Genomic DNA, 25,761 nt, shown 5'->3' with positions numbered 1-25,761 from the left:
GTATAAGTTTCTTGCCTTTCTATTCTTTTTTTTTTTTATATCAGTACTTTCATTGTTTACTATTCATGTACTTACCCATAATGGGTTAATAGTGTCCATTAAATACCTCAGAACTAAGGACAGGTATACCAAATATAGATTAGCAAACACTGTGTGTGATAGCCATGATTAAACTAAAATGATCTTAAACAACCACTGAGTGTCAGCTAATAGCTGTGGGTATGCCTGAGGAGCCTTTGTTGTACATTTCAACTTTTGAACTCATGTAGAAAGATTGTTTCAACATTAAAATTTCTCTCAAGTCTACCTGGGTATATCATACTGAAAGGAAAATATAACATACTGTATTTTTAGATCGATAGGGAACTATAACATACTGTGTTTTTATACTGTTTTTTAAAATATTTATTTATTTATTATTATTATTTTTTTATTCATTTGAGACACAAATACAGAGAGATGGGCTCCATCTCAGGACCCAGAGATCATGCCCTGAACCAAAGGCAGACGTTTAACCATCTGAGCCACCCAGGCACCCCTTAACATACTATATTTTTAAAAAACTTTATAGTGACTTCACCTTTCACTTGTTATAGTAATATTCAAGCTGAGAGTTTGTCAAAATAATAGAGAATTGGGAGGGAGAAAAGATGGTGGTTTTGAGCATAGATGAAATAAGACTGACCATGTATTGATTATTGTTGAGAATGTTGGACAAAAAGAATTACATTAGCACTTTAAGATAGAGAATCTTGAGTTTTATATCTAATCTCCAAAATAAGAATCTCCAGAGGGGCACCTGGGTGGTCACTCAGTTAAGCATCCAACTCTTGATTTCAGCTCAGGTCGTGATCTCTGGATCTTTAAATCAAGCCCTGAGTTGGACTCCATGCTCAGGGTGGACTCTGCTGGTCCTCTCCCTCTGCTCTTACCCCCACTCTCACACTTGCTGTCTCTTTCAGATAGATAGATAGATGCATAGATACATGGATACATAGATAGATAATAGATAAAATAAAATCTTGGAAAAAAAGAATCTTAAGAAAGAAGGCATAGTAATCTATATTTTTGAGAAATACCCTTTGTGAGTTTTATTTGGTTAGTTATACCACTGCACCCAAGGTATACTTTTTGTTTTCCTCCTCATGAGCAGCTTTTTTACTGGTGGAACGTCTTGCTAGGATAGTCTATGAATTGTTGCCCAAATCTCTTTATAAAAATTTACCAGTGGGCTCTTCTAGATTATTCCTGTTTACGAATCAAATGTTGTGACTCTTGATTCACAACCTACTCTTGCTACTGCTCTATTTTTCTAACGTCCTTTATAGCCAAACTACCTGAATTGTCTGTATTTGCTATATCAAGTTATCTTGTTTTTTCTTGAATTGCCTCCAAACATTGTTTTGTTTCTACCACTCCACGTTAAGTAACCTTGTTAAGATAATCAGTGACCTCTGCTACACAGTGGTAATTCCAAATCTTATTAACATAGTTGATAACTTCTTCCTCCTTGAAACATTTTCACTTTGCTTTTACAGTATCATTTTTTTTTCTTGACTCCTTTTTGGTTCTATCTCTACTTTCTGATCTCTTATTTTTGTAATACCCTGTCTGATCTCTTATTTTTGTAATATCCCAGGGTTTAATCATTGGACCTATTCTCTTTTCTGTCTGTGCTCATGCTCTTGATGCTTTCATGTAATTTCATTGCTTTAAATATCATCTGTAGGCAGATGACTTCCAAATTTGTATCCTCAGCTTGGAACTGTCCCCACATCTCTGAATGCCCATATTCAGCTGCCTACTAAAGATCCTGCTAGGACATCGTTCAGGTATTTTAAACTAATGTTTCTAAATACAGGTTTCGCATCTCTCTTTTCTCCAACCTGCTCTTCCATAGCCATATTCTGTTTCAGCTTATTGGCAGTTCCACTCTACCAGATTATTACATATGTAGGAGTATGTTGAAGGACAAATTTATTGATCATCTTTGTTTGCTATATGCACAGGTATTTTTTGTGGCATATACTATAAGAATTTGTGGGGAAGGTTAAACAACTCAGGAGTACTAAAACCATCTGGGACAGAGAAAAATAGCCCAATAAATTTAGGGTAACTGTAAAATTTTGAAACATAAATTTATTAACATTACTGAATTTTTTAACAAAAAGGTTGTGTATACTTTTTATTAATGTTACTGTTTTGGGTTTAAGCTATTTTACTTTGTACTATACTGTGTAATATTTCACTTTGTTATATGTTTATAGGTACAGAAAGCTTCACAATGGTTTAAATAAATGGGGGATTTTGTTTTCTTACATACCAAGAAATCCAGAAGAAGGCAGCAGTTAACATTGGTCCAGTTGCTCAGCAATGCTTTTAGAGATCCCCAACTTGTTTTGTTTTGTTTTTCTTTGTCAACCTTATTAGTCGTTTTAATTTGTTTTTTAATACTCACACTTGTTGACCTATGGTCATAGGATTGTTGTTGCAGCAGTAGACATGTTTACATCTATCCCTGGATAAGAAAAACAAATGTTTGCCCATAACCAACCCCATTCCATCCCCAAAGCAGACTTAATATGTCACTGATCTCAACCGTGTCCTCCAACCCCTTGAGCCTTCCAATTGTGGATAGTTAGCTGGGTCAATTACCGCCCCAAAGAAAGTAAAATTCCTGTAAAGGGAGGAATAGAATCTTACCATTGTCTGCTTCACAGAACCATCAGAGACTACTAAATTTAGGGGTGCGCGGATGGCTCGGTTGGTTTAGCATCCAGCTCCTGGTTTTGGCTCAGATCATGATCTTACAGTCATGAGATTGAGCCCTGAGTTGGCTCCATGCTTAGCACAGTCGGCTTCAGATTCTCCCTCCCTCTCTGTCTCTCCCTCACCCTGCTCACTCTCATTTGCTCTCTCTCAAATAAATAAAATTTTTTAAAAAACTGCTAAATTTAAATATAATTGGTGATTTGAATTTATCTGCTTGGAAAAACTTTATTATTTCTCAGTAGGTTCAAATAAAGTAGATTTTAGTGTTAGGTGAAGGCTATAATTTTAATGTATAGATGAGGGCTCACCAGTTTACAAACAATCCAGTGACTGGTTAAGAAGGTAGCTATATATTTAGAAGTAGCAAATTTGTGTGTTTACACTAGTGAATTTTTGAGAATTATAATTTACCTTTTGAGGCAAATAAGAATTTAGAAGAGATGATCCCTTAAAATCATAAAGATCTATTTTTATTGTTAATTTTGTTTCTTTATTTTGATTTTCATAGAATGTTGGCTCAATTAAGAAACATCAGGGAGATAAATTCAACCCAGTGGTAAGTAACTTTAATTTCTTTTTTTAGAAAGTGTTTGGCTTATTGTTATGCCTTTTTTTTCTTAGTTGGCTTGTCTTTCTCCATTTGATAAGAATATTTTTATGTCTCTCGTGTTAAGTCTGGTTTATAAAATGGCTCTTATCATAACACTAAAATTCTAATGAACATTCCCCATGTTGATCACTTCCATTTGAGAACAGGCCAGGCTTCCTTTGGTTTACTTCCTTATAATACTGTGTAATGGAGGATCTCTTGGGTTGTTATTATACATTTATTTCTCTTTCATATGGTATTTTCCTCCTGTACCCTCAATAACTAAGTTCCCCCTCCTTTCTTATCAATCAGTTTTAGTCTGCTAAATTGGTCCATTTTTGTATTGGCTCAAGGCCCACTGAATTTAATCTAAGGTCTAAACTGCTCTCTTTATAGCCTCTGTTCACAGGAAATTTTTACTTAAGATGTAAACTGTTTCCTAGAGCATCTAATTTCCTTTTCTGAATTCACTGTCTCTTCTGAGAAGTTTTACAATTTCTGACCATCTGTCTGTCTGCAACATGATCTGTTTATGGTTAGCACTACAAAAAAATCTTGGAGGTTGTTTTAGCTTCATTAACAATTACTCTGTCTTATAATAAATTGCCTTATGCTTCAAGTGTGCTGCACAGATGATAACATCTAAAATAAATACACTCTTTTAAATTACATATATTTGGTAGTAAACATTTCATGCCCTTTATTCTCAGCTAGCAGTTATACTCCCAAATCCATTATGATTCATGAATTTTCAGGCCATATCTTCCAATTCTTGGGTACTATCATATAAATATAAGCATACAATGTTTATAATTTGATGAACCAGAATATTTTCAGACATTGAACCAACACTGTCCCACAGAATATTCTGCACGGATAGGAATGTTCTCTGTCGGGGCGCTTGGGTGGCTCAGTCGTTAAGCATCTGCCTTTGGCTCAGGTCATGATCCTGGGGTCCTGGGATCGAGCCCCGCATCGGGCTCCCTGCTTGGTGGGAAGCCTGCTTCTCCCTTTACCTCTCCCTCTGTCTCTGCTTGTGTTCCCTCTCTCGCTGTGTCTCTCTCTGTCAAATAAATAAATAAAATATTAAAAAAAAAAAAAAGGTTCTCTGTCTTCTCCTACTGAGTGTAGTAGCCACTAGCCCCACATGGGGCTGTTGAGCTTTTAAAATGTGCTTAGTGTGAGAAACTAAATGTTTAATTTTATTTGAATTAACTTGAATTTTAAGTTAAAAATGGTTAAGTTAAAATGGCCATATGTCTAGTGGCTACCGTATTGGGAAGAGCAGATTGAGTTCCCTTAAGAACTTAAACACACAAGAATAAGCTAAATTCCCCTTTAGCAATGCAATTCTTATTAGATCAACAAAACTGCTTATTCTAATCAGTAAAACTCACCTACATATAAATACAGGTTGTTAATAAACATTCAGTAAACTTTTCTGGGTATTTCTTTGTTGACAAAGTTGTTTTGTTTTTGTTGAAGTGTAATGGAGATAACATTATATTAGTTTCAGGTGTACAACATGATGATGATTCAGTATATATATGTATTGCTAAGTGTCCACCACAATAAATCTAATTAACATCCCTCACTGTATATAGTTACAAATTTTTTTTCTTGCAATGAGAACTTTTAAGATCTACTCTTTTAGCAATTTTCAAATATGCAGTACAATATTATTATTAACTGTAGTCACAGTGCTATGTGTTATATTCCCATGAAACAAAGATTTTATGTAGAAACTTTTATGTTTGACATCATAGTGTAGGGGAGGAAAAATTTTTCCTTGACCCTTTTAGGGTCTTTGGCTGTGTCTGAAAACTAACCTGACAAGTACAGTATTATTATTATTAACTGTAGTCACAATGCTATGTGTTTTATTCCCACGAAACAAAGATTTTATGTAGAAACTTTTATGTTTGACATCATAGTGTAGAGAAGGAAAAATTTTTCGTTGACCCTTTTAGGGTCTTTGGCTGGGTCTGAAAACTAACCTGACAAAAACAGTTTAACAGGAGAAAGCATGCACATTTATTTCATACAAGTTTTAAGTGCACAGGAGCCTTTATGAGGAGTAAGGACATAAAAAAACCATTAAAACTTAGTATATTCCGGCTAGATTTGATGAAGAGTGTAGGCTTGTGTATGATAGATTAGAATATGAGGTAAGTGTGGTAACCTGGGCGAAGTTTAGAAAAGCCCATTTGTTAGGATTCTTCTCCATTCTTGAGAGATTGGGCAGCTCTTTTCCACCAGTTATATAAGGAAGGCATCTCTCACATGAGGATTTTATGACCTATTTCAGTAGAGAAGTAAAAGAGGAGACGAGCATGACCTTCCTGCTTCGAAAGTATTCAGTATGTCAGGGTACCATACTTTGGAGTGGTGTATTCTGAACCCCATCAGTATTTTATTTTTGTAAACCCTAAAGGAGAAGTGCCTAGTAAAGACCTATTGATATTTTAATCATTTTGAGAACCTGAGTTCAAGTATATCATTATGTATTGAGAAGTAGTATAATGCAGTAAGGGCACAGAATCCGTTTCTTTATGGAAATACAGGGATCTTAGATATATGAAGATGAAATGAGAATATACATATATTTTATCTAAAGAACTTAGCACAGTGCCTGGCACATGGTGATTGACTAAGAATAGTCCTATTTTTAAAAAGATTGCAAGGGAAATACTTAGTTGTCAAACACTTTAAGAATATCATGTAATTTGACTTAACCTCAGGAAACAAACTGAGGGTTGCTGGAGTGGTGGGGGGTGGGAGGGATGGGGTGACTGGGTGATAGACATTGGGGAGGTTATGTGCTATGGTGAACGCTGTGAATTGTGCAAGACTGTTGAATCACAGATCTGTACCTCCGAAACAAATAATACAATATATGTGAAAAAAAAAAAATAAGATAGCAGGAGGGGAAGAGTGAAGGGGGGGATATCGGAGGGAGAGACGAGCCATGAGAGACGATGGACTCTGAAAAACAAACAGGGTTCTGGAGGGGAGGGGGTTGGGGGGATGGGTTAGCCTGGTGATGGGCATTAAAGAGGGCACGTTCTGCATGGAGCACTGGGTGTTATACACAAACAATGAATCATGGAACACTACATCAAAAACTAATGATGTAATGTATGGTGATTAACATAACAATAAAAAATTTAAAAAAAAGAATATGTAATTTGAAATAGAAGTTGGTAGCAGTGCATTGCAGAGCCATATTGAAGCCTGAGGGAAAAGAAAAAAAATAGTAACACCAATCCTGTCTTTATTTAAAAATTAGTCATTTCGTTCATAAATAGATTATTTTTCAGTGATTTTAACTTAAAAAATAATGCATTAAAATATTTAATTTGATTACTGAGGTTTTTTTGGTGACTCTCCTATTTTGTGCTTGAGGCAGTTTCCCTCACTGGCTTCAACATAATCGTGGCCCTGGTTAGAAGTATTCTATTACTTTAATTGTCTTCTGAGCAAGGCAAGAATTTATATTTTACAAAGAGTTGTTAACTGATTAGCAGTCATTCTTATTTATTGAAGTAGGCTTTTGTTTGGTAGTATAATCTTAGACTAGTTGGAATTAACCTATGGATAGGTTAAAATTAGCCTGGAGAATTTTCACTAATTCAGAATTAAACCTTTCTCCCATTTAATTTGAAACAGTGAAGTCTGTATATCTTTACCTGAAGCAAGTTTATTCTCTAATGTGTAACCTTACACAAATAGAGGACCTATAAGATCTTTGACCAGTATTTAATTGAAATAAATACATTTGGCATGTATTGAAATTTTGATGTGGAAGAGCCTTGGAAACTTAAAGGGGTGATGATTCTGATGGCTTATTAAGGAAGACCTGAAAATATCTTTGCAGTCCTACTTCCTACTCAGAACTGGGTATAGTCAGATTCTTAATAATAAATTTATTTATTTGAGAGAGAGAGGCATGAAAAAGGGGAACAGAGGTAGAGGGACTGACTCCCTGCTGAGCAGGAAGCCCAATGTGGGGCTTTATCCCAGGACCCTGAGATCATGACCTGAGCTGAAGGCAGATGCTTAACCAATTGAGCCACCCAGGAGCCCCCAAATTCTTTTTTTTTTTAAGATTTTATTTATTTGCTAGAGAGAGAGAGCATGGGCGAGAGATAGTGAGCAAGAGCGCAAGCAGGGGAAGCTGCAGGCAGAGGGAGAAGCAGGATCCCCGCTGAGCAGGGAGCCCGATGCGGGACTCAATCTCAGGACCCTGAGATCATGACCTGAACTGAAGGTAGCCGCTAACCGACTGAGCCACCCAGGCATCCCAAGGCGCCCCCAAATTCTTAATTAAAAAATAGCTCTTACCCAGAAATTAAAGAAATATATTGGTTGTATTAGGGTATTTCTAGTTGAGAATAAGCAGGACTCCTAAAGCATGATTCTTATAGAAACATATAAATAGGTATTTAGCAGATCATTTTTTCAAAGTACAGAAGTACATGAGTTTCATTTGAAATTCAATATGTATAAATTTATATAAATTTTGACAGTAACACAATATTTAAATGTATTCCTTTGGGTGAGTATAAAGAAGGAGGTACTTATCTTTGACATATAGATTGTGATAAATGAATTGTAATTTTTTTTGAAAAATTGTTGGTTATAACATGTTTTAACTGAATTTATTTTTATTTGAATATTGCAGTGTCTAAAAATGACTACAAAACGAAGTTTGTTTGTGCGGTTGGTACCATGTCGTTGTCTACGAGGGGAAGAAGAGACTGTCACTACTCTTGATTATTCTCATTGCAGTTTGGAACAGGTTCCCAAAGAGATTTTTACTTTTGAGAAAACTTTGGAGGAGCTCTATTTAGATGCTAATCAGATTGAAGAGCTTCCAAAGGTATGTTCATACTTTCTTTTAAGAATTGTCTTTGGATATTTTTATGCAAGAAATATGATATCCCCATTGTTGCCATAATGCTACCAATATGTTTGTGTTTCCATTGTTTCCCTTTTTGTTTGTTTGTTTAATTTTATCTTGGGGTATGCAACAGAATTTTAAGAACATTTTTTTAAAAGATTTATTTATTTACTTGAGAGAAAGAGAGCGCATGAACAGGAAGAGGAGCAGAGGGAGAGGGAGAAAGAATCTCAAGTTCTCTGTGCTGAGCGTGGAGCTCTACACAGGGCTCGATCTCACGACCCTGAGATCCTAACTGGAGCCAAAACCAAGAGTCAGGCGCTTAACCAACTGCACTACCAGGCACCCCCAATTTTTTTTTTAAGATTTTATTTATTTATTTGAGAGAGAGAGAATGAGAGAGAGGACGAGAGGGAAGAGAGTCAGAGGGAGAAGCAGACCCCCTGCCGAGCAGGGAGCCCGATGCGGGACTCGATCCTGGGACTCCAGGATCATGACCTGAGCCGAAGGCAGTCGCTTAGCCAACTGAGCCACCCAGGCGCCCACCCCCAATATTTTTTAAAATAGAATTTTAACCTTTGTTTCTTCAAGTTAATTGCTTGAGTATTTGAACAAGTAAGTTAAAATTTTGTATTTAATTTCCATTTTTTATAGCCCCTATGGTAGATAGAACTACGTTATTTCTGTAGCCAATAGATTTAGCTAGACAAAAATTGAAATTAATGTTTTCTTTTTCTAGTTATCATAAGACATTGGTTTACATGGGGCGTCTGGGTGGCTCAGTCGTTAAGGGTCTGCCTTTGGCTCAGGTCGTGATCCCAGGGTCCTGGGATCGAGCCCCACATCAGGCTCCTCACTCTGCAGAAGGCCTGTGTTTCCCTCTCCCACTCCCCCTGCTTGTGTTCCCTCTCTGGGTGTCTCTCTCTCTCTGTCAAATAAATAAAACTAAATCTCTAAAAAAAAAAAAAAAAGACACTGGCTTACATTATTGTAATTGAGAATAAATTGTCCTTTTGGTTGTCACCTAATAATTTTGTTATTAAGCAGGTTTTTAGAGGTAGTATCCTGTTTGCCCTATTTCAGTTTGTTTAGAAAGGTTTTGGAGGACGTAACATTTCTGAAATCTAAGAACAACTAGAGGGAGGAAAGTTGTTTTGTTGCCATGAAATATCCTCTTACATTATCAGTTTCTTTGCTAAAATTTTTCAGTGCCTACTTTTTCTTAAAAATCCCTCTTCATTCTCAACTCATTTTCTTGTTTATTATGGAAAAGCTTCAGTAGCTTTCTTTTTTTTCCCAAAATTTTATTTAAATTCTAGTTAGTTAGCATCTACTGTAATACTCGTTTCAGGGGTTGAATTTAGTGATTCATCACTTACGTGTAACATACATTGCTCAACATGAGAAGTGCCCTCCTTAATACCCATCACCCATTTAGCCTATCCCCCACCCACCACCCCTCCAGCAACCCTCAGTTTGTGCAGTAGTTTTAATTTGTTAGAATATTTTACTACCCAAACAGTAGTGTTTATCAAAACTGGATGGAGATGTGTTGGTGGCTCATAAATATGTGTGGCATTTCCAAAAAATGAACTATGATTTGCCCTGGTGGATTTAGAATATAAAAATAGAGAACACCCAGTTAAATTATAATTTTTAGATGAACAATGAATTGTTTTTAGTATAAGTGTGTTTTATGCAGTAAATAGGGCATACTTCTACTAAAATTTATTCATTGTTGGGGCACCTGGGTGGCTCAGTTGGTTAAGCACCTAACTTCAGCTCAGGTCATGATCCCAGGGTCCTGGGATCAAGCCCCGCATCGGGCTCCCTGCTCAATGGGGAGCCTCCTTCTCCCTTTCCTCTCCCCCTGCTTGTGCGCTCTCTCTCTCTGTCATATAAATAAATAAAATCTTTAAAAAAATTATTCATTGTTTATCCGAAATCCAAATTTAATATCAGGCATCCTGTATTTCATCTGGCAACCCTAATTAAATAGAATAGAAAATACAGTGTGTTGTATGTGTCCATTGTTGCATGAGCTATATGTGTTAAATTTCTGTGTGTGTGTACACATATTGGATGGCAGTGCTTTGAAAAAGGCTTTTCCTTTGGTGGCTAGTAGTAAAAACATTTGGAAAGCCAGTGCCATCCAAGGTTGTCTTATAAAGAAATCTATATATGGCTGTGGATAAAATATTAAAGATTGTGAGTTGCATGTTTATGAATTACTTCCCTAGGTTATAATAAGGTGCTTTGTAACTTACTGTTTCCTTATATATTGTTCTTTAGAAAGTAATTTATCTTACTTAGGTTATTCTGGAGAACTAGGAAGCCTGGAGAACTTAGTCCCTTTCTGTAATAAGCACTAGTAGGGTCTCAGCCTGGTGACTGAGTAGAAAAGAAAGAGGCTTGCTGTGACAGTGCAGATAACTGAATCACTTATACTTCTTTCAGGTTTTGGAAGAATGCTCTTCTTAAAAAGGGCTTATTCAGTGTCATCCTGGTAACAGTTTTTTGTTTGGTTTTCTAAACAGTTTACTTTTTAAGAACAGTTTCAGATTCATAGCAAAATTGAGATTTCTCATATACCTACACTATCCTCACACATGCATAGCCTCCGCCATTGTCAACATTCTCTATGAGAGTGGTACTTATATTAAAATTGATGAACGTATGTTGAAAAATTATCATCACCCAAAGTCCAGAGTGTATAGTATGGTTCATGCTTGGTGTTGTAGTACATTGTATGAGTCTGGACAAATGTATAATGAAATATATCTGTGATTTGGTATTAGGATACTGAGTATTTTCATTGCCCTAAAAATTCTCTGTGCTCCATACAGTTTTTTGGTGTGGAATGTAGAAGTGACCCATTTACCTACACTTTTGGTTAAATATATTTTATTTTAAATACATTTTATTACTGTGATTTTAGCCTAAGAATATATTTGTTCCTTAATTTTTTTGTCGTCCCAAATCAGAATTATATATTTTGAGTCATTCTAAGTCAGTTGTACATATTTGGAGTTAATTTATGTAAATTTTCATTTCGGAATAAGGGTACTTGAAATGCAAATTCCAAAGTTTGCCATATTTAATAGCCACTTATTTATACTACTTTAACAAAGAATACAACCATATAGTTACTAAGTGTGTTTTGCTTGGGGCAGAAGTATGAGGATGTAAATGATTGAGTAGTTCAGTTGTGTTCAGATCCATAATAGCATGAAACAACAAGAGATCGTCTCTGGGATTTATGTAGGTATAATTCATTCAGTTTAACCACACTAATAGTGTGGTTATTTATTTGTGTAAAGATTAATAAATGAAATCTTTAAGGAAACTTAAATAATCATAATCCTTTCTTACCTTGTTTCAATAGCAACTTTTTAACTGTCAGTCTCTACACAAACTGAGTTTGCCAGACAATGATTTAACAACCTTACCAGCATCTATTGCAAATCTCATTAATCTCAGGGAACTGGATGTCAGCAAGAATGGTAAGATTTTTTTTTCCCTTGGCTTTCTGTACTTAGGAACATGTAATTTTATTAAGATTTCTATTGTGTGTTAACAAAAATACAAAATTAAAAGTGTTATATTACCTTTCGCATATATAAAACATATACATAGGAGAGTTTAAAGCAATGTTGAGATAAATGTAAAAACTTTAAATGACCTTTTAATTAAAATGCTGTGGATACATGCATGTATATACTTAGGTATCCTTAAATTTATATATTTGTATATATTCATTGTCCTGTTGTTTGTAATGATGAGAAGCTATTAACAACTGTAGTATCCACTGTTGGTTGTGCTATTTATATGTAGCCATAGAGAGGAATTTAATGTTGCTCCATCAATACCGGCATGAGTATTTACGTTACAGTGTTAAAGGTTAAAAATAAAGTTGTGCAACATTATAAATGAACTGAACATCATTGAAAATTTCTTGCTGAGTACTGTATTAGGACCTAGGATTATAGTTGATGATGAGAAATAAAGGGACATGGTCACTGTTCTCTTGCTGCATATAGTCTAGGCTTAGTTTGATATATACTTAAGACCGTGTGGAATATTCCAAAATGTTAAGTGCTTACCTGGTCCAATAGAGAGAGAAGTAGATACTTAAATTTTAGAATGAACATGTATTTCTTACATAATTACAAAAAAAAATTACAAGAGAGTAAATATTAAATGGTCTGCCAAAAGATAAGACTTTATAAGCAAGTTCCAAAACATTAGTGCAGTATCACCAGTAAATGCCTAGCAATCAGAGCTCTTGGTTGCACAGTTACTTTTTGTCTTGATGGTACGAATATACAGGAGTGATCTTTTTATCATATCGGTTCTATATTTTAGGACTTAGTATGAAACCACTTTAGGACTGATTAAAAGAACCATCCTCTTTTCACAATTAACAGTTAACTTTTAATGAATTTACAACCGTGCCTACCCATTTCTATAAAAAAATTAGTTTAAATAAATAAATATATGTGTTTATTACATGCCTTCATTTACTAAACCCTAATTATTTTAGTTGTGGACAATGCATATCAAATAATTGTATATTTTGTAGGAGGTCCTCTATTTAATACCTCTATTTTAAGGGTTAAATCCTTTTTAAGGAGCTATAATGTGTTCATGTTCATTCTAGGTTCAGGGAAGGTTATAGTGGTTAGTGCACTACTGGGTTTTAGTTGTCAATAGCCAATAAATTTTAAGTTTGAAACTTGTAATTTTTTAAACTTCTATTGAAACATTTAACTTTTGGGTTAAAAATTTTCTGTTACTTGGGGGCACTTGGATTGCTCAGTCGTTAAAGCCTTGATCTCAGTTCTTGGTCTCAGATCTTGTTCTCAGGGTTTTGAGTTCAAGCCCCATGTTGGGTGTGGAACCTACTTAAAAATTTTTTTTTCTGTGATATGAAAAATTTGTGTTTAAAAAATTTAGGATTTAATTACTACTTAGATTGGGTTCATTTATATCCTGTTTTTCTCCAACATTTAAAAAATTTCATAGCCAGATTAAAAGCCTGCATAAAAATTGACAGAACACTGGGGCGCCTGGGTGGCTCAGTCGTTAAGCATCTGCCTTCAGCTCAGGTCATGATCCTGGGATCGAGCCCCACATCGGGCTCCCTGCTCGGCGGGAAGCCTGCTTCTCCCTCTCCCACTCCCCCTGCTGGTGTTCCTGCTCTCACTGTCTCTTTCTCTGTCAAATAAATAAATAAAATCTTTAAAAAAAAATTGACAGAACACTGATGGATTCACTCACTGTTAGCATTTTGCGATGTTTGCTTGCTTTCTCTTTTAAAAATATATATGAACTTAAATATGTTCAGGGAAACGATATGTTGTTGCTTATATAAAATTTCTATTTGGTAGACCTATTTAAAATTTTAAGTTGCAGACATGAACTTTACCTTTAAATATTGGAAGAAGCATTTCCGAAGAACAAGGAAATCCTTACACATAACCACAATATCATTATCACTTTCAAGAAATTTGACACTACATTTTCCCTGTTGCTTAAAAATGCCCTTTTTAGCTATTTACCCCTCTACCCCCCAGTTGAAGATCACATAGCATTCAGTTGTGTCTCTTCAATCTTTTAAAATCAGGAACAGTTTGCCCATCTTTTTGTGTTTTTCATGACATTGCCATTTTGAAGAGTTCAGGTCAATTGGTTTTTAATTTGTGTGGCTTTTCCCCTCATGATTTTATTTAGGTTAAATAGATTTCCTCAGCTTGAAACTTCTCCCTCTTTTTTTTTTTTTTTAAGATTTTACTTACTTATTTATTTATTTTAGATTTTATTTATTTATTTGAGAGGGAGAGAATGAGAGATAGGGAGCACGAGAGGGAAGAGGGTCAGAGGGAGAAGCAGACTCCCTGCCGAGCAGGGAGCCCGATGCGGGACTCAATCCTGGGACTCCAGGATCATGACCTGAGCTGAAAGCAGTCGCTTAACCAACTGAGCCACCCAGGCACCCTTGAAACTTCTCTTTAAGGGCAGTTTGAAATGAGTTTCAATTCTGGGTGCTTTTTTTAGAGTGACAAGTATTGATAAATTTCAGAGAACTTAATCCACTGTCATTGTAGCTCTCCATATGCTGATAGTTAATTCAACTCAATAGTATTACAGAACTATAGAATTGTTGTGGCATTAGATATCATCAAGTTTAACATTCCATCCCAAAGAGTTGTTTTCTACTTTTTGATCTTTTTAAATGGGAAATGTTAAAGTATAAGGAAAGAAATCTAAAATGATCTTGAATATTACTAATACAATTATATGCACCTGGGAAAAACTGGCAAACTGCAACCACTCTTCATGGTATGAAAATAATACTTCACTCATTAATGAACATGCTTGCATATATCCTGAAAAATGCATTAACTCTGGATTTGTTACTCTGAATTGAGAATGGTGCAATTATGGTGCAGCAGCATCCTTAATATTTTAGACTTTCATGCAACTTCTTAAAGAATAGTGTGTTTGAGTTATGACAACCTATTGGGCTGTAGTGTTTCTCTTTTTTCTAGTTTCAGCAGGTTTTTGTTGTTGATTATATTGAAAACCTGTTGTATATGATTGTATCAGCTGGTGTTTTTGAGGAGTTGGAAATAATTTCTATATGGTGAGAAGATTTAAGATAAGCACTCAAGTATTCTGCCCAGAAAGACAATGACATTAGTTATTGCTGTCAGTGAAACCTTACAATTTATTTTCACTAAAAATTAAATTGATTTATATATTCTTTTCTTCTCTTTCTCTGTGATTTCACAGAGAAAGGACCTCCTCTGTATTTTGAGGCATAATCAGTCCCTTGCCTTTTACTTGTTTGCTTTTTTTTCTCCTTTTTGTCTTAAACTCATCTAAATGCAACTGCACTGAAGTGTAAGTTTGTTTAATTTGCTCTTCCTTTTGTGGCTAAAGTTTTGCTTTATTGTTAGCTTTTTAAAGAAATAAAAAGTTCGCCACACTGCTGTCCCAAGTCATTGCAAAAAACAACTAGTGTTTGAGAAATAATCATTTCTTATGTTCAAATGCCTATCCTTCTTGAGAAGACGAAGGGGATGATGATTAAAACATTCTGCTACATGGTTGATTGGGAAAGCTGGTGGGGAAAGGGAGATAAAAGAAAGGAAGACTAACCTAGTTGTTAATTCATCTGTCTGAACACACAGAACAGAAAGCCAGGAAATTATAAGGCAGAAAAACCAGAAAGAATAGCTCAGATATTTCTAACTGATGGGGGAATGCTAGAGAGGTTAAATAAGGCCTTTTTTTTAAATTGAGTCAAAAAGCCCTGGAAGAATGAATTGAAAGTTTGTGGTGAAAACAGAAAGTAGTTCACTAAACCTGAGAAGATCTGATGATAGGGACCAACTGCTAGAAGAGGCTCTTCACTTTAAGCTCAGAGAAGTTAAATTGATTATGAGGAAAACTACAGTCACTTTATTTTTCTCCTGTTTTCAAATTTCTGAAATTGCTAATGTGCTCTATAGTTGTTTAAATTGAGCTCTTTTAATAAATCAGTTTGATTAAGATCATGAAAGAGGAAAAACCGTGTGTTAAACTAACCTAGGACTTAAAAATATTTAGACCAGTAATCACTGGTCACTGCCAAGTATGTTAATAATGTAGACTGTAACTGGGGTGTTCCACTTACTGTACCTTACCATAGGCCTTATCACTTGTGTTATACCTGGTCAAATCATACATCTGTTACCCCTTGGCCAGTGTAATTATTTGAGTTTGCAATTCCTGGTTTAGACTGTTTTGACTGGGACTCACTGTTATATTATGTACTGTTTATTACCATAGCCTTTTAAGTGCAAAAACAGTAAGGAACCAGTATTAATTTATATTCTATAATTAGTATATTGAAGTATTGATGCCCTCCCAGCAGAGATCACCAGGAACTCACCTGTGGTTGAACGGTTCAGGTTTATTACTTGATGCAGTGAACAAAAACCCATACTAAAGGGTGTCTCAAGGTGTTAAAAAAAAAAAAAAGACTTATTATAGGATTTGGACTTACATTTGGTGATATGGGGGGGTTTAAGAATATGAGGTTTTGCTCTGGATGGTGTCAAGAAGTAGGGGTAGTTCTATCATTGGGAATCCTTTATTTGTTTGTTTATTTATTAAGATGTATTTAGAGAGAGAGCGTGAGTCAAGGGAGACAGTCTTCAAGCAGACTCCCTGCTTAGTGCAGAGCCCATGAGATCCCATGAGATCTCATGAGATCACAACAACCTCAGCTGAAACCAAGAGTTGGACACTCTACCGACTGAGCTACCCAGGCATCCCTGTGATTGGGAATCTTAATTTTATCTATAGCAAGGGTAGATTAGAACAAGTCTAAAATTGTAATTGATAAAGAAACAGCTACATTCAATAGTTGGAAGAAGGGGTTGTTTGGTATTTTGTGTTTTGGACGATGTTCATATTTGTTCAGACATGATTATAGTTGACCCTTGAATGATGTGGGGGTTAGGAGCTTCAACCCCCTGCATTATTGAAAATCTCTGTATAACTTTTTTTTTTAATTTTTTTTATTGTTATGTTAATCACCATATATTACATCATTAGTTTTTGATGCAGTGTTCCATGATTCATTGTTTGTTCATAACACCCAGTGCACCATGCAAAACGTGCCCTCCTCAATACCCATCACCAGGCTAACCCATCCCCCCACCCGAAAATCTCTGTATAACTTTTAACTCCCCCTGCAGCCAACTTAACCATACTCACAGCCTACTGTTGACCTGAACTATGACCCCTAACATATATATGTATAATACATATAACATACATATAACATACAACATACAAAATATGTGTTATATATTATATTCTTATAATAAAGTAAGCTAGACAAAAGAAAATGTTATTAAAATCATAAAATACATTTCTAGTACTGTAAAAAAAATCCATGGTTAAGCGGACTTGCACCATTCAAACCCATGTTGTTTAAAGGTTAACGGTACATATTTGCTTTTGTTTTGCTCTTTCATGGTCAAAGAATGGCCTGGCCTGATGTTGATACTCTTTGAAATTGTGTAGTTCAATAAGATTATACCAAGATGTCCCTTTGAATGCCAAGTAGCTAGCCATAAGACCAGGCCAGCTCCTAAATGTCCAGAAGTATATTCTCTTTTCCAGCAGTAAAAAAAGAGTTCTTCTGTAATTAAGCTATAGTAATATGAAGAGGAAAGCCACATTTTGTAATATCTAATCTAGTGTTTTCATTTTATTAAGTCTGAGCAACAGAGTCAAATTCTTATAAAAAGGGTATATCGCAAAGAAGGAACACTATTAAATTCAAGTGAGAATGGAAAAGGGAAAGATACTTGGAATTCCTAATTAAGTAACTCATGATAAAATTTAGGTTCTGCATATGTTAAGGATAAAATGAGTCATCTTTGAAGACTGGCTAACACAAACATTGAGAGTAGGCCTCACTGAGAAAGTGATGTGAACAAGGACTTGAGAAGTTAGCCATGTAGATATCTGAGTTAAGAATGTACCAGAAAGAGGGAACAGCCTCTTTAAAGTTGGGTAAGGTGTGAGTGTCCATTGTATGTGTGGGAAACAGAAGGCCAGAGTAGCTAAAACATAGTAAGCAAGATGGGAGAGTGAGAGGAGTAGAGGTCAGAGAGGTAGAGCCTTGTAGGCATTAGTAGGTTCTTTGACATTTACTCTCAGTGACATGGAATCATTTGGAAAGCTTTGAGCAGATCGATCAGAGCATGATCTGATTTGTGTTTTAAAGACGTACGCTGGCTATATGTAGAAACATTATGGGTACAAAGGTGAAAAGTAACCAGTTGGGCTGCTATTTCAGTCATCTCTGGTGATAGTGATGGAAGCAGTGAGATACGGACAGACTCTAGATGTACTTGAAGGTTGAGTCGACAAGATTTTAAGATGGATTGAATGTGGGACATGAGATAAGAGATAAAGATGACCTCAGTGGTATTGGTCTATGCAAGTGGAGGGGTAGAGTTGCTGACAGCCAAGATGGGGTCATCTGTGGGAGTTGTAATTTTTAGTGGAAAAAATCAGGTCATTTTTGGACATGTTACATTTGAAATTAGGTATCTATTTATTCACAGGGGTCTGGAGTTTTCAGTCAAGAGGGAACTCTGCTTGCTATGCATATGTGGGAGTTGTCAGCTTATAGATAGTATATAAAGCCAGAGGTCAGATGCAGTCACTAAGGGCATGAGTGTGAAAGAAAAGAGACCTAAAGGATGAGTCTTAGTGGCAACCCAACATTAAGAGACCTGGAAGAAGAGGAGAAAGGTACAGAAGATCCTGAGAAGAAAGACTAGTGAGGAAGGAAAGAAACCAGTAGGATGAAAATATTTTTCTTTGCTACATTTTAGCTTCTGAAGAAAAGGAACCATGTCTTAGTATTTATAGTCTATAATAGTGTCTAACATTGTGTGTAGTTGGTACACATTTGCTGAATAATACAGAGTATAGGTAATCTCAGTTTGGGCCATGTTTTGTTTGAGATACCTAAGCAATACCTAAGGGGCATTTGAACATTCTTATTTGGAGTTAAGGGGAGGGCAGGGAACCAGAGATGCAGATTTAGAACCTGTAGGAATTAAAGTCATAGTAAATACAATGCTAGCAGTTTGTAAAAGAAAATCTGTAAATATTTCAAAACTACTCCTTTAAGGAAAAATTATTACTATGTATTCTGAAAGCTGGAGATGATTTAGAATTACTTATTGCAAAGATACTGGTTACTTTTTGTAAACCTCATACTATGGAATAAAGTACTTTAAGTTTTTAAAAATATAAAGTATATGTTTGTGGAAGATGATAAAAGCATTATTTTCCATAAAATATTAAAATTATAGAAATCTAATAGAGAACTCTTGAAATTATTCTTTCTCCATATCAAAGTTTAGATCAGTAGAACATACTATACTCATTGGTCTTTTTCTCCTTACACACACTTTATCTTGTACTAAAAATCTTACAGCTCTTGGGTAATATTTTTTATGTAGACGATTTCATGATACTTCAAGGACGTAAAAAAGGCCAAAGAAATGAGATATTTAGCTCAGTTTTTTAAAATGAAGTGGGTACTATTGAAAACCATGGAATGTCCTTCCCCTGTCCTTCCTCTAAACGTGGGATGTTTTATTTTAAAAGATGTGTTTTGATAAGAATAATACACTGTGGGGGTGCCTGGGTGGCTTGGATGGTTAAGCGTCTGCCTGTGGCTCAGGTTGTGGTCCCAGGGTCCTGGGATCGAGCCCCGCATCGGGCTCTCTGCTCAGTGGGGAGCCTGCTTCTTCCTTTCCCTCTGCCTGCCACTCCCCGTGCTTGTGCTCCTGCTCACTCTCTGTCAAATGAATAAATCTTCAAAAAAAAAGAAGAAGAAGAAGAGGAATACACTGCATCCAAGTGGGATCCACTCCAGATATCCAAAGCTCCTTCAGTATTCAAAAATTAATCTGTGTAATTCACATCAATAGGCATATAACTAATTCCATTTTTTGGTGTTTACGTAAGAGAAATAAAATATGTGTTTATAGAGTGTTTTTTTTTTTAAGCAGATATTCATAGTACCTTTTTCATAATAATCCAAACTCACTGCCTTTTTTGCCGTTTTTTCTTCCATGTCTCCCACTTCTGGGCCCTGAGTACCACATCTGCCCTGGGAGCCCTGCTGCTACCCCCATACACATTTGTTAAAGTTTTAAGTCAGTTTAGCAAAAGAGTACTGTTTTAATCTATTAGAGTTATTTTAGTGTATCCTATAGAATTATCACTTGAGGCAAATTATTTGTTATTTAAAGGACTGATAAGAATTAGAATATGATTCAACAACAAATATTTTGTATGTAAATGAATGAGAGAAAAGAAGAAGGAACAAAATTAGTGTAAAAAATATGGATGTTATTGATAGTAAGTCAAGTTTAGTAAATGTTTGCTGTTCAGAGGTACAATATACTAAATAGTTACATGTGCTTAGGACAGAAAATTGAATCAACCTAAACAAAACCTTCGAGCAGTAATAGAAGACACACAGATACTATTAAGTAATTCATTGTGTACATACCCTAAAATGTGTAATTTGAAGTGTTAAATTTCTAGGTAAAAGAGATGCTCTGTAGATCAGTACTTCCAATTTTACGACTTCTAACAAGGTTTTTAAGTTTTTATTACCATTAATAAGAAAATTCTTCTGTCCCTCATTCCCTCCAAAAGCAACATCTCTCATGTTCCTGTTACCATTTTATTAAAAAAGTGGCTTTTCGGGGCGCCTGGGTGGCTCAGTTGGTTAAGTGGCTGCCTTCGGTTCAGGTCATGATCCTGGCGTCCCTGGATCGAGTCCCGCATCGGGCTCCCTGCTCAGCGAGGAGCCTGCTTTTCCCTCTAACCCTCCCCCCCTCATGTACCCTCTCTAGGGCTCTCTCTCATTCTCGCTCTCTCAAATAAATAAATCTTTAAAAAAAAAGTGGCTTTTCACTCAAAGAATGAATACTATAAAGCTACTTAATTGTATTTTATTTTATTTTTTTTAAAGATTTTATTTGAGAGAGAGAAAGCAACAGAGAATGAGCAGGGAAGGGCAGTGGGAGAAGCACACTCCACTGAGCAGGGAGCCCAATGCCGGGCTTGATCCCGGGACCCTGGGATCATGACCTGAGCCAAAGGCAGATGCTTAACCATCAGAGCCACCCAGGTGCCCCTAAAGCCACTAAATTTTAAAACTTAGATGAAATGAAAAATAAATTTCCAAAATCAACTGAAGAAGCAGAAAACTTGAGAAGACCAGTCAGTACAATATTAAATTGGATAGTCAGAAAAACTGCCAAGCCTACTTTTAAGAGCACTTTTGACTAAACCTTCACGGAATTGGGGTTATCCCTAATTTATAAAAACTATTCTGTAGATTAGAGTATGGGGGAAAGTACACAACTCTGTAAGGGTAAAATACACTTTGATAACAAAACTAGATAAAGACTATTTAAATTGCAATGTTGGGATCATGTGCTGGGATGACAGCAATTACTCTGCCGTAGATCTCATCCTCCATCAGGCCAGCCCAAGCCATCCCAGCCATGTTTCTCACAGAACAATAAGAGGATCCTGAGAGCTAGTGGAAATTAGCCAGAGAGCTATTTAAACTCTCAATTTCATCAACTCAGCTGATGTTTCATTGGCCAAAGCAGAACACATGGCTGAGCCCAGAATCAGGAGATACGGAAATTATACTTAATATTTTAATGGGAGTAGTTGAAAGATCACGTTGTAGAAAGTGGTATAGGGAGTGAGTCCATTAATGCAACTACTCTATCTCACATACCTAGAAATGAACTTTATAGAAAACATGCAGTACAATCTAAATGGAAGAAAAATACAAAACTATGGAATAGATGAGTAGAAGGATCTAAAAGGAAAGACTGTCAGGAAACATAACCATGAAAGAATCTGGAATATGACAGAGGTGCCTCTACCAATCAGTGGAATAAAAAAAAAAACAAATATTTTGTTAGCACTGGAACAGTGGTTTTGTATGGGAAATAGGAAAAAAGAGCCTTACTTCATAATATGTACTAAAATAAATTGCAAATTAGGATAACAATATGAAAAAGTTACAATTACCAGATAATGTAGAATATTTTTATGACTTTGGGATAGGAAAGAGATCTTATTCAAGATACAAAGAGCACAGTAGGGGCACTTGGATGCCTCAGTTGGTTAAGTGTCTGACTCTTGATTTTGGGTCAGGTCATGATCTCACCATCATGAGATCGAGCCCTTTGTCGGACTCTGCCTGGAGTGTGGAGCCTGGTTGGGATTCTCTCTCTCCCTCTCCTTCCTTCTCTCTTTCTCTCTCTCTCTGTAATAAATAAATTAATTTTTGAAAAGCACAGTAGTAAAGGAATGACATTTCTATATGACTAAGTAATACGTGACAAACTGTGGGAAAAATTTGATATACTAGTATTTCTAAAGAATGCTTACAATCAATAATGAAAAATAATCCAATAGAAGATGTGCAATAAACTGGGAGTTCAAAGAAGAAATAAAAATGATCAGTAAACACATGAAAATGTGTTGAGTATCACTAGAAAATATCAAGAATATCTAGCTTTAATTTAAATATACATTTATATTATTGCTGGTGAGGTTCAACCCCTTATATTGGCATGTAAAGACAATAGCAGATGTTGACAAGAATATGTATAAATAGGTATTGTGTTGTGTGAAAATTGGTATTGTCACCCTGGAAAGGAGTTCGGAAGTTATCTAGTGACATTGATAACTCTGTGCCATGTCCTATTCAGCTAGTGAAAAAGAGAGGCAAAGGTTCTCCCCTCAGAGAGCATGTATTCTTAGTGGTGGGCTGGTAAACAAACTTTTAAAGATAGGTAAGTATATGTTAGCCTGTTTGACATTGTCCCATGTCTTCTGTTATGTTGATATTTTTTCATTCTACTTTTTCCCTATGTTTCAGATTGGCTAATTTCTGTTGCCATGTCTTCTGGCTCACTGAAATGTTCTCCTACAGTGTCTAATCTTGTTCACTTTTTTTTTTTTTTTTTTTTTAAGATTTTATTAGAGAGAGAGCATGAGCAGAGGGAGGGGCAGATAAAGAGGGACAAGCAGACTTCCCACTGAGCATGAAGCCTGATGTGGGGCTCAATCTCAGGACCCTGAGATCGTGATCTGAGCCAAAGTTGGACACTTAACCCACTGAGCCAGCCACTCAGGAACCCCAACCTTTTTTTTTTTAGGTACAAGTGACGAATATATTTCTTTTTATTGTTATTAAAGTTTTCTCAAATGTAGTTCAGTAAATGAAGTATTTTATTTTATTCCACTGTTGGTCATAGTTTGAGCCCTACACACTCCCTTCCCTTTCACCTCAAAGGAAGCTCCTTTTTATGTAGCTACACACTCATTATTAGTAAAGAGATCAGGCTGGATCTGCTCCCAAATCATCTTCTTAGGATTCAGCTCCTTGTCAGGTTCTCCAGGAAAAGCATCAAAAACAATTCTGTCTCCAGGAACAGACCCATTAGGAGGTGCCAAGATTTCAACCTTCTCAGGTGAACTAGCACACATTACCATTGCTTGAGATATTACTCCCCTCATCTTTGCAGGTTTCAGGTTACAAAGTAAAATCACCATCCGATTTTGCATCTGTTCAAGAGGAACATGATTCACCAGGCCACTGACAACTGTTCTTGGGGCTGTTTCTCCAACATCTACTTCTTCCACATATAAAGAATCTGCATCAGGGTGTTTTCTGGCCGTGATGATACAACCAACTTGAAGATCCAGACGAGAAACATCTACTGGCTTAGAGTCAGCGCTTCCCGCTACTGACTGCTGTTTTTTCTCCTTTTTCTCTCCTTTCACTTCAATTTTCTCTTTCATCTTCTTTTCTTCTGCTCCTCCTCGTATCTGTTCTTTGGCACCAGAAGTTATAGTTGTTGTTGGTCTAGACTGTATCACATTTTCAGAAACTGTGGAATTAGCTTGCAGCAGAGTACCAGATGGAAATGGTATTTGTTTCACTCCGTTTTGAATTTCTGCCTGAATTAGCTCTTGTTTCAATTCTTCAATTTCTTTCTTTAATTTAGCATTTTCAACTCGAAGTTTCTTCTCTTCTCCCAAAGTTGCCTGCAAAATTGCTTTCTCCTTAAGAGCAACTTGCTGCTTTAAATAGTCAATAATTTGATCTGCTTCTCCACCTTTCTGTTCCAGTCTCTTCAGAACAGCACCATTAGTTGCCATTTTTGCCAAGAAACGGCCGAAAATCCATCTGTCTGATTCTGGAGTTAGCTCTTTTAATGTCCAAGCTATAATTTATGAATCGGTGGACAGAGCAACCTGGGGAGCCTCACCCGGGCAGCCTCAGTCCGGAGCAGTTGGGCAACCCCAACCTTCTTTTAATCCTGTCCTGTATTTTTCATTCAGATACTATATTTTTTATTTGTGAAGTTTCCATTTATTTCTTAAAATTAACCTTTTCCTCTTCACCATTTTGTTCATTTTTTTCCCCTTTAAGTACAGTAACTGTTTTAAAGTTCTTTTCTTTTGTTTCTGAGTCTGTTTCTAGTAACTGAACAGTGGTAATGTTTTATAGTGGAATATTTCAAGCATTTTCAAAAGTAGAATATAATAAATCTGGTGTACCTATCAGCCGACTTCAGCATGTATCAGTATATTGAATACCTCCTAGTATACCTTCATCTATACCTCCTAGTTTGCCATTCCTCATAGTTTCTGTTAAGATTTTATTTATGTATTTTAGAGAGCAAGAGCAAATGGGGTGGGGGAGGGCAGAGGGAAAGGGAGAGAGGGAGTCTCAAGCAGACTGTGCTGAGTGTGGACCCCCACGTGGTGCTCGATCTCACAACCCTGAGATCATGACCTGAGCTGAAACCAAGAGCTGGGTGCTTAACTGACTGAACCAACCAGGCGCCCCTTCACCTCTGATTATTTTAAAGCAAGTCACAATCTTTTTCATACATAGTATTTCGAGATAAAACCACTCTACTGTCATACTTGAAAAAAAACAGCTAATAGTAATTCCTTAATATCATTCGATATCCATCATTGTATATATTTGCTAATTTGAAGATTTCATGAACTCTGTAAATTCCAGCAAAAGTAAAAGTTCCTAAAACTGAAATTGAAAAAATGAGTTGTCTTGACTGTTAGAGAAATTGAATTTGTAATAACAATGGTAATAAAACTTTCCCTTAAGGAATTATTGAGCCCAGATTTCTTTTTTTTTTTTTTTAAAGATTTTATTTATTTATTAGAGAGAGAGCGAGAGAAGGAACACAAGCAGGGGGAGTGGGAGAGGGAGAAGCAGGTTCCCGCTGAGCAGGGAGACCGATGCGGGGCTGGATCCCAGGACTCTGCAACCATGACCTGAGCTGAAGGCAGACACTTAATGACGGAGCCACCCAGGCACCCCTAGCCCAGATTTCTTTAATTGAAATTATTGTAAATTCACATACAGTTTTAACAAAAATTGCAGAGTAGTCCTGTGTACTTGTTACCTAGTTTCCTCAGTGGTAATATTTTGTAGTATTCTAGAACAAGAGACATATTGACATTGATACAGTCCCCCAGTTGTACTCTTGGGTCTCCTCTTACCTGGGTAGTTCCTCAGTCTTCCTTTGATAGTTTTAAAGTTTACTGGCCAGTTACATAGTAGAATTTCCCTAAATGTGGATTTGTTTGATGTTTGCTTATGATTAACTTCATGTTACATGTTTTTGGCAAGAATATGACGATAATGGTATTGCATCCCTTCCTAGTGCATCTTAGATTTGGTGCCACATGGTGTTGCTAACGGGTGATGCTAACTTTGAAGCAATTTAAGATGGTGCCTTTGATATTTCTGTAATGGCTTTTTTCCTTTTGTAATTAATAAGTATCTTTTTGGGAGAAACATTGAGAATATATTGGTATCCTGTTTTTC

At 36.1% G+C, this 25,761-nt stretch overlaps 1 protein-coding gene and 1 pseudogene across 11 annotated transcripts in view; one reads left to right on the top strand and one right to left on the bottom strand.

Moving 5' to 3' along the window:
* Window positions 1-25,761, top strand: part of ERBIN (erbb2 interacting protein) — a 129,908-nt gene that overhangs the window by 43,235 nt on the left and 60,912 nt on the right. For all 11 annotated transcript variants that reach the window (XM_025892888.2, XM_025892886.2, XM_025892887.2 and 8 more), the window contains exons 2-4: window positions 3,281-3,328; window positions 8,046-8,243; window positions 11,650-11,767. In XM_025892888.2, the coding sequence (XP_025748673.1) occupies window positions 8,055-8,243; window positions 11,650-11,767 (307 nt within the window). In that variant the 5' untranslated portion in view covers window positions 3,281-3,328; window positions 8,046-8,054. The remainder of the gene's footprint in view (window positions 1-3,280; window positions 3,329-8,045; window positions 8,244-11,649; window positions 11,768-25,761) is intronic.
* LOC112839767 (aminoacyl tRNA synthase complex-interacting multifunctional protein 1 pseudogene) lies at window positions 22,892-24,060 on the bottom strand (annotated as a pseudogene).

Source organism: Callorhinus ursinus, unplaced genomic scaffold (assembly GCF_003265705.2).
Source record: "Callorhinus ursinus isolate GAN/ISIS: 27379988/994484 unplaced genomic scaffold, GSC_fseal_2.0 scaffold23, whole genome shotgun sequence".
Classification (NCBI taxonomy): Eukaryota; Metazoa; Chordata; class Mammalia; order Carnivora; family Otariidae; genus Callorhinus; species Callorhinus ursinus.
The sequence above is the reverse complement of the archived record's forward strand: the minus strand, read 5'-3'. Positions and strand labels throughout refer to the sequence as shown.